Below are 13303 nucleotides of genomic sequence, written 5' to 3' on the forward strand. Positions count from 1 at the left end.
GCAGTTGCAAAGCGCCGCCGGCTCGTGACAACTAACAGCAATACGTTATGTTTCCTATCATTCATTCTCTGCTCCTCTGTGGTTATCCTGTCGTAATTTTCATGCCACCGATGTGTCGCGTTTCCTGGAGCAATGGATTCCAACGGGACGAGATCTTGGGACGGCCAGATACTGCCCGCGCACTAATTAGAATTTAGGATACTACAAATGCAAGACAGATATGACGAACGCAAGTACGATCTGCTGACGGCCAGTAACAGAGTACTCAAGGAGCTGACGACCAGTAACAGAGTAGTCAAGGAGCTGACGACAAGTGTTCGTTGTCACTGTTGAACCATCTGAAGTAAGGATTCTATCTACGAGTAAACCCTGCAGGCTAGGCTTCTTGTCACTTGTCGAGGATCTGCCTATAAATTTGAGGCCGGCCGACCACTCATCCACTCGTACACACAAACTAAAGCATGATGAAGCACTTCGCTGCAGTGTTCGCTTCCTTGCTCGCGGTCGCCGGCCTCGCCGCCACGGCTTCCGGCGTGAGGTTCCAGGCAACGAACAACGCGACGATGACCCCCGGCGGGCAGCGCTTCGACCGGGAATACGGCGTGGGATACGCGGTGCAGGTCATGTCGGAGGCCTCCTACTTCACCTGGAATATCTTCAACCAGACGGCGCCCGCGGACCGCAGGCCCGCCGTGGACGACCGCGTCAAGCTCGTCGTCAACTTCGTAAGCAGCAACATCCTCGCCTTCGAACGCGACAGCGAGAGCAGCATCACGCTCAACGCGGGCTACGTCAACAACATCACCGGCGACGTGAGGACGCTGGTGACGGGGTTGCTGTACCACGAGGTGACGCACGTGTGGCAATGGGGGCAGCAGGACACGAGCCGGACCCACTCGTGGATCTACGAGGGGATGGCCGACTTCGTCCGGCTGCGCGCGGGCTATGCGGCGCCCTACTGGCTGCAGCCAGGGCAGGGGAGCAGCTGGGACACGGGCTACGACGTCACGGCGTGGTTCCTGAACTACTGCGACGAGCTGAGACCGGGGTTCGTGGCGGTGCTCAACGAGAGGCTCAAGGACGGGTACAGCGACGACGACTTCTTGCAGATTATGGGCAAGCCCGTGCAGGAGCTGTGGAGGGATTACAAGGCCAAGTACGGAGGCTAGCTGATCCATCGATGTTGTGGTGCTTCTAGGGGATTTGTCATCGATTGTGTGCTTAATATCATCCATCTTTCATATTTCCACACCTTATAGGGCTTTATTTCCAAGGTTTAGAGCAAATCTAGTAGATGCCCCATAAGTGTAGCCTCAAGAATATGTATTGCAATATTTAATTCCTATAACAAATTCTCTTTTGTTTCTATACTAGTCTTTTTACTCATAGAAACACCATTTTAACTCTAGTTTCACACCGTAATAAGTTTAAGCGCACACAATTCAACAACATTTCACATTCATAATTTTAAAGTTTTCTAGTTAATATTTAAACATGATGTCGGTACTAAATATGTGAGATCCTTGATGGGGTATCCTAAGCTAGGCAACTTAGCAAGATGGTAACAGAGGCAAGGGATTTATCCATGTTTGCGGTCTCACAAAGGAGATAATACCCTACGTCTTGCTTTTTTGCTTTACTATGTTGGGGTGTGCATTAAAGTATAAAGTACAAAGGATTTTAATTTGTCTATCTACGAATCGGGTCCCCAGTTTATATAACAAAGAGAGGGCTCTAGGATACATGAATTCTAGTTAGCTACATACGGTAAGACAGAGTCCTCCACGATACCAGCTTCTTGTCTTACACACCAAGCCCTTTGGAATATTTTGGTAATTCGCCATGGGCCGCCACAGTGCACCAATAGGGAACTGCAAAGGGGTCCACATCCTGGTCCATCTAGTGGCCGATGCCACAGACTTCCGTTCCGAGGCTCGCATTGCGGCGGGCTAAACCCTGGCCTCTCTGGAACCGAGCTCTTAGGAGGAGGAGGAAGATCCAATGTCCATGGTAGAGGTCGCGACGCAGAAGAACGGATAAACAAAAACTATCGATGCGGCACGTCGTCTTTAGATGTCAGCGCGAACCTATGGGAGTTGCCGACGTGTGTCTCTACAGCATGGTAGTCCTCGGCCAACATCTACTCCTTGACACGGAGCTTGCGGGCGTTCTGCACGGACACGAGCACCGCCCGGTTCACATCCACAATGTCCGTTTCACCTGTAGGAGGACCTCGATGGTAGCAGCATCCACTCGTTCCGCATCGAGTTGGGCCTCCGCCGCCCGATGCTCCTTTAGGACTACCAAGTTGATTAGTTGGTCTGCCTGCACCATGGAGGACCATTACGCCAGCAAGAAGTTAAAATCCATCATCTCCTCCACCGCAGGGGCCTTCTGCACTACGACCTTGCGATGACCATTGGATCACCGTCCTCCTCCCCGGAGCTCGGCTACAGAAAGCTCGGGATTTGGCATGCCATGATGCGAGCCTCGGAACGGAGGTTTGTGCCGCCGACCATCATCGTGATTTCTGCGCGGCGTTCCAGCATCATGATACTTGTGATTTGCCTTGTATTTTTTCCCCGAAAAGAAAGAAATGATGCAGCACAATATAGATAAGTATTTTCCTCAGCGAGAGTCAAGGTTATCGAACCAATAAAGAACCACGCAATTTCCCGTTTTCAATGACTACACACAAAAGAGTAAACACTTGCACCCGACGCGGACAACACAGTTGTAAATCCCCTTTTACTCGTTACTTGCAATCAATAAGTAGTGCAGTTGGATAGTTTGATAAATATTAAATATAAAATAAATGAAAAGTAAATAATGCCAACAAGGTATTTTGAGTTCTTGTATTTATATTTGTGAATAGACCCACGGGGCATAGTTTTCGCTAGGGGCTTCTCTGTTGGCTTTTGAACGTGCGTATGCAGCTGTACAGGCGTGCCTACGCGATTCTTGCTTCGGCCGGCTACTTGACGGAACTTGCGTAACTAGCGACACGAATAAAACTGATCGATGGATTTGATGGCTAAAGGCCCGTGTCGAGCCTTTGCTTTGTATTGATTTTCGTATTTCTGGTGTTACAATCAACACCCCTAGGGTGTCTTTTATACACGTCCACAAGAGACTATGGAAATAGACTAGGACTAGGAATCCTAATACTACTAGGACTCGGTTTGGCTTTCGTTCCTAATCCTAAAGAAACAACATGATTAACTTCTACATTCACCTCCTTAATCTTGTTGCTTGACTTCACTTCTTGCACTCCGACTTTCCTCCTCATCTCGATGAACTTCTGTCGACCGAGGGACTTGGTGAAAATATCGGCAAGTTGGTCTTTCGTGTTCACATGTTGAATCTCGATCAACCCTTCTTCAATGCACTCCGGGATATGGTGGAACCGGGTATCTATGTGCTTGCTCCTTTCGTGATGAACCGGATTTTTGCACAATGAGATTGCAGCTTGGTTATCGATCTTCAGTGACACCTTCTGCACCTCCCGCTTTGCAAGAACAGCTAGGAGTCTTCTCAGCCACACTGCTTGACAAGCCGCCGTGCTTGCCGCTATGTATTCTGCCTCGCATGAAGACAGTGCTACCACCTTTTGCTTATGAGAATTCTAGCTAATCGGATTCGGGCCAAGGTAGAAAACCATGCCCGTTGTGCTCTTTCGGTCATCAACATCACGTGCCATGTCACTATCGGAATATCCACGAAGGATCAATCCTTCCTTTCCCTTTCTGTACGTGCAACCAAGATTAATGGTGCCTTTCACATAGCGCAAGATTTGATTGACCGCGCTCATGTGCTCGGTTGTCGGATTCTCCATGAAACGACTCACGATCCCGACTGAATAAGCCAAGTCAGGTCGGGTATGCACCAAATATCTTAGGCTGCCCACAACGCTTCGATACATTGTGGTGTCCACCGGCGGATTTGAGCTACGCTTGCTCAACTTGTGACGTTGGTCCATTGGAACTTGTGTGTCGTAGCAATCTGACATGCCACACTTGTCCAATAACTTGACCGCGTAGGCTGATTGACATAGGGAAATCTCTCCGGAGCTTTGCTTCACTTCGATGCCCAAGTAATAGCTGAGTAACCCCAGATCACTCATGCTAAACTTGTTCTTCATTTGCGCCTTGAAACGTTCAATTTCTTGTACGCTATCTCCGGTGATAATCAGATCGTCGACATAAACTCCAACTAGCAGGTTTGAGCCTTTGGAGTTCTTGGTATAGACTGCGTGCTCAAGGGGACATCTCTTGAACCCGAGCGAGACCAGACTTCGGTCTAACTTTGAGTTCCAAGCTCTTGGCGCCTGCTTCCACCCATAAAGTGCCTTCTTGAGCTTGTAAACTTTTCCTTCTTCACCTTTCTTCTCGTAGCCGAGGGGTTGTTCCATGTACACTTCTTCTGTGAGATCGCCGTTGAGGAAAGCGGATTTAACATCCATATGATGAACCTTCCAATCCTCTTGTGCTGCCAAAGCTAGGAGCAGTCTCACCGTCTCGATTCAAGCAACCGGTGCAAACACCTCATCATAGTCAACTCCTTGACGTTGTACGTAGCCCTTTGCAACGAGTCTTGCCTTGTACTTCACAATGGCACCCTCCGTGTCCTTCTTTAACTTGTAAACCCACTTCAAACCTATCGTCTTTTGGTTTGGAGGTCGGGTTACCAAAGTCCACGTGCCATTGCTCTCAATCGCCTTCATCTCCTCATCCATGGCGTGCGTCCAGCTAGGACTTTTGCTCGCCTCTACGAAGTTCGCCGGCTCCTCAACTCCGAACAGACATAGTCCGGAGTACTTGAGCGTAACTGGCTTTGCGTACTTGTAGACTTTCTTGAGGGCCTTGTAGAGACGAGGCCCTGAGGAGTCCGTTGTGGCTTGCGAAGGAGGCGACACAAATTGTGTCGGTGTTGATGCACTCGAGGAAGACGGCTGAGACCCTAGTGTGTCATCGACATCCGCATCGTCGGCGTAGTCGTCGTGACCGTGATTATCATCTTGATTGTCATTGTCACTATGCACCTCGTTGTCGATGTTGTCGTCGAGATCTCCACCCGTGCCGTGCGCTTCGTTGTCGCTATCTCCTTGCGACCTATGCGCGTCGTCGTCGGTGTCGGCACCATGATGATCACTACCATTATGGTCACCTTGGTTGGGCGTCTTATCAACCACTTGGATATCCTCCCCTACATCATCATCAGTTGGAAATTCAACCGTGAATATGTTACTGTTTGGAGCATTGTCGGTTGCGGCGCTCCAATTCCACGCTTGGTTTTCTTCAAACACGACGTCGCGTGAAATCCGTAGACGCTTGGTTTGTGGATCATAGAAGCGGTATGCCTTGGTGCCAGAACTCCTCTCGTATCCAATGAACACCATCTTGGTGCTACGATCGACGAGCTTTGAGAGGTGCGGCTCCACCGTCTTCACATGTGCCACACACCCGAACGTCCGTAGATGAGACACATTCGGCTTACGTCCATAAATTGCTTCATACGGAGTCTTGCCGATCACTGCCTTCGTTGGAGCCCGGTTGAGAAGATAGACCGCCGTCGAAACAGCTTCTCCCCAAAAAATCCCCGGCAGGTTCTTGCTCTTGAGTAAACTCCTTGCCATGTCAACGACGGTTCGATTGCGCCTTTCAACGACCACGTTCTGCTGCGGCGTGTAAGGTGCCGTGAGGAACCTTTTTATGCCAATCTTCTCGCAATGATCGTTGAATTCGTTCGACGTAAATTCTCTGCCGCGATCTGTCCGTAGAGCGCGAACCTTCAACTTGTGTTCCATCTCCGTTGCAGCCTTCAGCTTCTTGAACGCTTCAAACGCCTCATCTTTAGATCGTAGGAGAACGACCCACATATATCTCGAGTAGTCGTCTACCACGAGGAAGAAATACTTCTTTCCCGCGTGAGTTGCTGGGGTGATAGGGCCACATAGATCACCATGGAGCAGCTCGAGTGCATCACTTGCACGATAGGTAGACTGAGCAGGGAACGGCGTGCGGTGCTGTTTTCCAACCAAGCACCCGTCACATACTCGATCAACATGGTCGATAAATGGCATCCCGGATACCATCTCCATCTTTGACATCTTCTTCAAGGCGTAGAAGTTAACGTGTCCAAATCTAGCATGCCATAACTACGAATCATCATCACTCTTGGCGAGCCAACACTCCGGTTGTGATTGATCAAGGTTGAGGATATAGAGCATATTCCGTGTGCGATTAACACGAGCTAGCATGTTTCGGAGGTTGTCGAAGATCGTCATCACTCTGTTCTCGATATTCACCTTGCATCCATTCTCGTCAAGCTTCCCAATAGAGATAATTTTGTTGTGAAGCCGTGAGATGTAGTACACTTCGGTGAGTATGCGATGTTCGCCTGTGAGACCCTCGAAGAGGACAGATCCTTGCCCGCAAATCTCCACAGCTGAACCATCACCGAACTTGACCGAGCCTTGAACATCATATTCCAGCTCGAGAAATTTCTCCTTGCATCCCGTCATGTGGTTACTGGCACCCGTGTCGAGATACCACGACACATTGTGATCCTCGGATAACTTAGGTGTCACATTCTTCTCATGAAGTAGCACCTTTCGGGTTGGTTTCACAACCACCGTTTCAGCGAGATCACAAACTTCGGCCATCAGAAGACCTGGACCTTCGTCTTCCTGCTTTGCCAAATTTTCCTTGATCTCCCGCTTGTTAGGCTTCGGACAATCCTGTGCAAAGTGAACCATCTCGTTGCAGTTATAGCACTTGACCTCGGACATATCCAAGTTTCGTTGCTTCCGCCCTTTAGATCGGTCTGCCTTACCACGATCTTGTGGCATGCCTTTTTCCTTTGCCTTTTCCGGTTTGTCCATCGTGCTTCACGTTGCTTGATCCTTCGCCACCATCACGCCTTCCTTTGCTACTTGGGGCCTCCCAATCTGCGCGCGAGTACATGAGTTGGTCACTACCTCCTCCTTTGCCTTTCTGACAGCCACGAGCATTCTCTTCCCATGTCTGCAGGCGTCCGATTGCCTCCGTTATGGTCAGGTCGTCGATGTCGTAAAGCTGCTCGAGCGTGCCGATGATGTACGTGAATTTGTCAGTCACCAAACTGAAAAATTTCTCCACAATCTCGGTCTCATCGAGCTTTGCACCAAGTGCGCGGATCTCTCCCACCAAAGTAGTAAGACACATGGCGTAGTCATTCACCGATTCAGTTTCCTCCATCTGCAACTTGTGAAATTGGTGCTTCAGCACTTGTGCCCGAGCCTTGGTGACGCGATCTTCTCCAATCCTCATCTCCTTGAGTGCGTTCCACGCCTCTCTTGCCGTCTAGAACTCCGCCAATGTCATTAGCACGGAATCCGGCACGGACTGGGCTATGGCGGCGATGGCACCTTCATTGGACTCGTCATCGACGTCGTCGTCCGTGATTGCCTGCCACACTCGAAGGGTTCGGAGAATAATTTTCATCTTCACCGCCCAAACGCCGTAGTTGGCGTCGGTGAGCATTGGGTACTAGATGGGGATGTTGCAATGCGCCTGGACATTGGCGCCGCTCGTTCCTCCACCACTGGTTGCTGACTTGACGCCCTTCTTCACCTTGTCACCGTTCTTGCTCGCCTTGGCACCGCCCTTGCCGGACTTGACCGACTCAACGTCGCTGTCCGTCATCGTAGATCATAGATCGTCGAGGCTCTAGATACCAATTGTTGGCTTTTGAACGTGCGTATGCAGCTGTACAGGCGTGCCTACGCGATTCTTGCTTCCGCCGGCTACTTGACGGAACTTGCGTAACTAGCGACACGAATAAAACTGATCGATGGATTTGATGGCTAAAGGCCCGTGTCGAGCCTTTGCTTTGTCTTGCTTTTCGTTTTTCTGGTGTTACAATCAACACCCCTAGGGTGTCTTTTATACACGTCCACAAGGGACTATGGAAATAGACTAGGACTAGTAATCCTAATACTACTAGGACTCGGTTTGGCTTTCTTTCCTAATCCTAAAGAAACAACATGATTAACTTCTACATTCTCTCTCATAAAAATCATACGGTTGGTAAGCAAATTATTATCGGGCAATTGATAGAAAAGCGTATGGTTATGTAATATTTATTCATGTCAATGATCATTACATATAGGCATCACGCCCGTAAGCAAGAAGACTGACTCCTTCCTGCATCTACAACTATTACTCCACCAACCGACCACTATCCAACATGCATCTAGAGTATTACGTGAAAGTGAGTAATGTTTGGAGACCAATGACATGATGTAGATAAAGCAAATCCAATTAATATGAATCAACCCCATCATTTTATCCTTAGTGGCAACAATATAATACGTGTCATGTCCCTTTCTGTCACTAGGATTGAGCACCACAAGATTGAACCCACTACAATGCACCTCCCCCGCTGAGATTAATTAGTCTAGTTGGTCAAACATAATCAATTGATTAGAGAGAATTACGAAGCTATCACAATCATACATATATATGAAAAGACGAGCAAGGAACTAAATATAATCTCATGAACAATCTAAACATGAACCCATAACTCATCGGATCCAAACAAACTTACCACAAAGTGTGATTACATAAGATAGATCACTGCGAGAATCGTGGTGATCATGTCAATGAAGAACATAGAGAAAGATATAGCCATTTAGGTACTAAATATGGACCCGTAGGTCTGTGGTGAACCACTCACACATCACAATGGAAATTATAAGGTTGATATAGAGGCAATCCGTGATCGATCCCCCTTCGACAGGGCACCAGCAAAGGACTCCGGATGGTCACACGACTGAACAGAAGCTTGCGGTGGCGGAAAAAGAGTTTAGGGAGGCTCCTTAGGGTTTTTGGAGAATATGTGGAATTATAGGACAAAGAGGAGGGCCAGAGGTCAAGGGAGGTGGCCCCAAGCCATCAGGGCGTGACCACCCATCCTGCGCGCGCCCTGTTGGCTTGATGCCACCTCGTGCACCCCATGGTCTTCCTCCGAAGTTTCGAGGTCTTTATTTTGCCAGAATAAATCATCAAAAAGTTTTAGGGTATTTGGACTTCAGTATTCCTGAAAATCTAAAAACATACACAAAATAATAACTGGCACTTGGCGTTGGGTTAATAGGTTAGTTCTCAAAAATAAGATAAATCAGCAAGTAAATGCCTAAAAAGGATCCTAGAATGATAATATAGTAGCATGGAACAATAAATAATTAATAGATACGTTGGAGATGTATTAGCATCCCTAAGCTTAATTCCTGCTCGTCCTCGAGTTGGTAAATGATAAAAACAGAATTTTTGATGTGACATGCTATCCAACATATAATCTCTTGCAAGTATGGTCACTGAGAAACGATGAATTAACAAACATCAACATAGTAATATCCATGAATATAAGTAACATAATCATCAACTTTCAAAATATACAATCCTTAAAGAATGTAAAATCCCCATTCATTTTATCATATCAGCATGACATGGCTCCGTATTCACCACATAAATACAAATGTCAAGCACCACGATGTTAAGCCAAGCAATTGGATCATACTTTTTAATGCACTTCAACTTTTTATTACTCACTCAATACAGGAGCGTGAACCATGGACATAGCATATAGGTGGAATAAAACATGGTGGTAGGTTTCAAAGGGATACAAGTGGACAAGAAAGTCTCACATCAACTATGCGGATCAACAAGCTATGGAGATGCCCATCAATCGATATCAATGCAAGGAGTAGGGATTGCCATGCAACGACTGCACTAGAGCTATAAGTTTATGAAAGCTCAACACAATCTAAGTGGGTGTGCATACAACTTGCTTGCTCAAGACCTCGGGCATTTGAGGAAGCCCGTCAACGGAATATATAGGCCAAATTTTCTAATGAAAAAATCCCACTAGCATATGAAAGTGACAAAACATGAGACTCTCTATATGAAAACCTTGGTGCTACTTCGAAGCACAAGTATGAAAAAGAGGTAGTTGCACCGTCCCTTCTCTCTTTTCTAACATTTAATTTTAATTTTTTCTTTTTCTCCCTTTTACTCTTTTTTTCTTTTTATTTTTTTATTTTTTCCCTTCCTCCTTTTTCTTTCTTTTTTTATTTTTTTATTTTTTGTCCGGAGTCTCATCCCGAATTTTGGGGGAATCATAGTCTCCATCATACTTTCCTCACTAATTAAGACAACATCCTAATAATGAATAGCATCACGCTATACTTACAATTTGATATGAAAAACTACTTAACAATATGACTCTATATGAATGCCTCTCGCAGTGTACCAAGATGTGCAATGATCTAGCATAACATGTATTAAAATGATGAACAGTGGCTTTGCCACAAATACTATGTGAGCTACATGATCATGCAATGCAATATGACAATGAGCGTACTAGTCATATGATGTGACAGTGGAAGTTGCATGGCAATATATGTCGGAATGGCTATGGAAATGCCATGATAGGTAGGTATGGTGGTTGTTTTGAGGAACATATAAGATGCCTTATGTGCAACAGAGCATATCATGTCGCGGAGTTTGGCTACACCGGCGATGTTTGCACCGATCCTCGAGGTGAGAATGGGCAATGCACGGTACCGAAGAGGCTAGCAAATATGAAGAGGTGAGAATGTGTGCATCCATGAATTCACATTAGTCATAAATAACTCACATATTTATTGCAAGATTTTATTAGTTCTGTCGTAGCAAAGTACTACTCACATGCCCCTAAGGAGGAGGTTGGTAGCAGTTTACCATTGCGCACCCCCGACCTAAACAACACTAGGATTTCAACAAGAATATGAATGATACACATCATCATCGTGCGATAACGAATATTTAGATGAACAACAAATTAACACCCTTTTACTATCGGTATATTTATTAACCAACAACCATGCACTCACGCCCTTTGATATTACCACATCAATATCATTAACCCACAATTTCTCTTCTATGTGCTACATGAAGGTTTTGATTATGCATTCTTTGAATACCTATTATTTTTTGGACTAGTATTATAACCCATGCAAATTACCTTCACTGTTTATTAACTCTCAATAAAATTTAAGTGAAAACAAGAGTGTGAATATTTCTATAAAATCTATACGCCACCGTGCTCTAAAAGATATAAGTGAAGTACGAGAGCAACTACTTAGCTCAAAAGATATAAGTAAAGCACATAGACTATACTAACAAATCATGGTGAACATGTTGGAAATATGCCCTAGAGGCAATGATAAATAGTTATTATTATATTTCCTGTTTAAAGATAATCGTTTATTATCCATGCTATAATTGTATTTAATGAAAAAATAGATACATGTGTGGATGCATAGACAAAAAAATGTCCCTAGCAAGCCTCTAGTTGGCTAGCCAGTTGATCAATGATAGTCAAGGTTTTCTGACTATATGCAAGTGTTGTCACATGATAACCAGATTACATCATTAGGAGATAATGTGATGGAATAGACCCAAACTATGAACGTAGCATATTGATCGTGTCATTTTATTGCTATTGTTTTCTGCATGTCAAGTATTTATTCCTATGACCATGAGATCATATAACTCACTGGCACTGGAGGAATGCCTTGTGTGTATCAAACGTCGCAACGTAACCGGGTGACTATATAGTTACTCTACAGGTATCTCCGAAGGTGTCCGTTGAGTTAGTATGGATCTAGTCTGGGATTTGTCACTCTGTGTGACGGAGAGGTATCTCGGGGCCCACTCGGTAATACAACATCACACACAAGCCTTGCAAGCAATGTGACTAAGTTTAAGTCACGGGATCTTGTATTACGGAACGAGTAAAGAGACTTGCCGGTAATAAGATTGGAATAGGTATGCAGATACCGATGATCGAATCTCGGGCAAGTAACATACTGAAGGACAAAGGGAATGCCATACATGATTATATGAATCCTTGACACTGGGTTCAACCGATAAGATCTTCGGAGAATATGTAGGATCCAATATGGGCATCCAGGTCCCGCTATTGGATATTGACCGAGGGGTGTCTCGGGTCATGTCTGCGTAGTTCTCGAACCCGCAGGGTCTGCACACTTAAGGTTCGATGATGTTTTAGTATAGTTGAGTTATATGTGTGTTTACCGAATGTTGTTCGGAGTCCCGGATGTGATCACGGACGTCACGAGGGTTTCCAGAATGTCCGGAAACGAAGATTGAAATATAGGATGGTTTCATTTGGTCACCGGAAAGTTTCGGGCAATTTCGGCAGTGTACCGGGAGTGACGAATGGGTTCCGGGTGTTTACCGAGAGGGTCCCACCCACCCGGGAGTGAGCCCAAGGCCCTAGGGTGGCGCACCAAGTCCTTAGTGGGCTGGTGGAGTCAGCCCAAGAGGTCTATGGCGCCACATGTAAAAATACCAAAGGAAAGAAGAAAAAAAAGGAAAGAGTGAGGTGGGAAGGAACGGGATGACTCCTCCTTCCCAAACCGAATTGGAGGAGGAGTCCTCCTCCTCCCTGGTAGCCGACGCACCCTTGGGGCCCTTGTGCCCCAATGCTAGCCCCTCCCCTCCTCCTATATATATTGGTGGTTTAGGGCTTTTTCAGACACAACTTTGCCACGTGCAACTCAAACCTATTCCACATAGTTTTGCCTCTAGATAGGATTTCTGCGGAGCTCGGGCGGAGCCCTGCAGGAGTACATCATCACCACCACCAGAGCGCCGTCACGCTGCTGGAGAACTCATCTATTTCTCCATCTTGCTTGCTGGATCAAGAAGGCCGAGATCATCGTCGAGCTGGACGTGTGTTGAACGCGGAGGTGCCGTCCGTTCGGCGCTAGATCAGAACAGATAGTGGGACGACGGTGATTTGAATCACGAAGCTGTACCACTACATCAACCGCGTTTCTTAGCGCTTCCCTCTTAGAGATCTACAAGGGTACATAGATCCACTCTCCCCTCGTAGATGGGCATCACCATGATAGGTCTTTGTGTGCGTAGGAATTTTTTTGTTTCCCATGCAACGTTCCCCAACAGTGGCATCATGAGCTAGATTCATGCGTAGATGTTATCTCGAGTAGAACACAAAAGGTTTTGTGGACGGTGATATTCGATTTTCTGCCCTCCTTAGTCTTTTCTCGATTCGGCGGTATTGTGGGATTGAAGAGGCCCGAACCGACATAACTCGTACACTTATGAGAGACTGGTTTCATCGACTGACATGCGACCTCATTGCATAAAGATGACTGGCGGGTGTCGGTTTCATCAACTTTAGTTGAATTGGTTTTGACCGAGGCGGTCCTTGGAGAGAGGTTAAATAGCAA

The 13303-nt window shown here is 46.4% G+C and overlaps 1 protein-coding gene across 1 annotated transcript; it reads left to right on the forward strand.

Annotated features, from left to right (window-relative positions):
• Window positions 1–457: 457 nt before the first annotated feature.
• LOC123405992 lies at window positions 458–1306 on the forward strand. Its single transcript, XM_045099498.1, has one exon. It carries the CDS (start codon window positions 462–464, stop codon window positions 1167–1169), a length of 708 nt encoding a protein of 235 aa, XP_044955433.1. The 5' UTR covers window positions 458–461; the 3' UTR covers window positions 1170–1306.
• The last annotated feature ends 11997 nt before the right edge of the window (window positions 1307–13303 follow it).

This window comes from Hordeum vulgare, chromosome 6H (genome assembly GCF_904849725.1).
Source record: "Hordeum vulgare subsp. vulgare chromosome 6H, MorexV3_pseudomolecules_assembly, whole genome shotgun sequence".
Lineage (NCBI taxonomy): Eukaryota > Viridiplantae > Streptophyta > Magnoliopsida > Poales > Poaceae > Hordeum > Hordeum vulgare.